General features: G+C 59.2%; 2 protein-coding genes across 5 annotated transcripts in view; one reads left to right on the plus strand and one right to left on the minus strand.

Annotated features, from left to right (window-relative positions):
- The window catches only part of CRELD1 (CRELD disulfide isomerase 1), an 8,810-nt gene that overhangs the window by 7,282 nt on the left and 100 nt on the right, over positions 1–1,428 (plus strand). For all 4 annotated transcript variants that reach the window (XM_077751472.1, XM_077751475.1, XM_077751474.1 and 1 more), the window contains 2 exons: positions 33–167; positions 925–1,428. The exon at positions 925–1,428 is cut by the window's right edge and continues 100 nt beyond it. In XM_077751472.1, the coding sequence (XP_077607598.1) occupies positions 33–167; positions 925–1,139 (350 nt within the window). In that variant the 3' untranslated portion in view covers positions 1,140–1,428. The remainder of the gene's footprint in view (positions 1–32; positions 168–924) is intronic.
- Positions 1–1,428, minus strand: part of PRRT3 (proline rich transmembrane protein 3) — a 10,986-nt gene that overhangs the window by 2,665 nt on the left and 6,893 nt on the right. The window lies entirely within an intron of this gene.

Below are 1,428 nucleotides of genomic sequence, written 5' to 3' on the forward strand. Positions count from 1 at the left end.
GGGGCTCCCACCCCGCCTCACCCTCCCTCTAGACGTGGACGAATGTGAGACAGAGGTGTGTCCCGGAGAGCACGAGCAGTGCGAGAACACCGAGGGCAGTTACCGCTGTGTCTGTGCCGAGGGCTACAAACAGATGGAGGGCGTCTGTGTGAAGGAGCAGATCCCAGGTGAGCCCTGTGGTGGTCCCCAGACACCTGAGGAGGGGAGGTCCTCATCCAGGGGGAGGGCAGGCAGCCCCAGGCCCCACCCCATCCCCACTGTCACCCNACTGAGCCCCAAACCCTTCACCTGAGCCCCAGGCAGACTTTTAGCAGCCCCGCACCTCCCAGGGTAGAAAGAAAATTGTACTTGGTGTCAAATCACCCCTACTGTCCCTTCTTAACCTGTCCAATGGGACCAGTCCTTACCCTGGGCTGCTGAGGCCTTGTTGCAGGCTGCTGGCGTGATGAGGTGAAGGACGGCCACAATGACGACGACAGTGACCACCTCCACAGCTCTTACCGCGTGTCGACACTGTTCCGAGCCTGTGGCGGGTTATTTCCCTTCTATGACAGACCCGGTGCCGTTCGTATGATTTTCATCCTCACTTTCCAGAGCGGAAACGAGGATGCAGACAGAGGAAATAACTTGCCCAGGGCCACATGACAAGCAGGTTGCAGAGCCGGGAGGCAGGTCCATGTAGTCTGGCCCTGGAGCCGGGCTCGTACACAGGCTCTGTCCAGACTTCCCCACCACACGGCCTTGGGCAAACCTCTTCACCGCTCTGAGCCTCAGTTTCCCATTTATTGAGACAGGGAGTCGTTCCCAGCAGTAAATGACATCATGTGCCGGCTCGCTGGGCAGCCGTGTGGCAGCCGTGATGAGGCACGTGGGAAGCTCCGGGAACAGCGGGGGAGTGACAGGTGCTTCTCTTGTTCCGCACAGAGTCGGCAGGCTTCTTCTCGGAGATGACAGAGGACGAGCTGGTGGTGCTGCAGCAGATGTTCTTCGGGGTCATCATCTGTGCCCTGGCCACGCTAGCTGCCAAGGGCGACTTGGTGTTTACCGCCATCTTCATTGGGGCTGTGGCCGCCATGACTGGCTACTGGCTGTCGGAGCGCAGTGACCGCGTGCTGGAGGGCTTCATCAAGGGCAGATAATCCCTGTCACATCCGCAGGATCTCCTCCCATCCAGGCTGCCCCCAGAGGTCAGGCCCCTTTCCTGCCTGGACACTTGAGGCAGCTCGCTTTATTTTTGAGTGGGGTCCACACCACACCTCACACCTGGGCAGGTGAGGCCCTTGGGGTGAACAAGTAGCCCGAAATACGGATGCCATGAGATCCTGGCCTGGGGGAACTGGGCAGGCTTCACAACGTGTGTGAAGTTTTAAAAAGAAAAGTATTTCCTTGTGGCGGCTGCTAAGTGGGCTTTGGCCCCTGCCCATGATG

Source organism: Crocuta crocuta, unplaced genomic scaffold (assembly GCF_008692635.1).
Source record: "Crocuta crocuta isolate KB4526 unplaced genomic scaffold, BGI_CrCroc_1.0 scaffold69, whole genome shotgun sequence".
NCBI classification, from domain to species: Eukaryota; Metazoa; Chordata; class Mammalia; order Carnivora; family Hyaenidae; genus Crocuta; species Crocuta crocuta.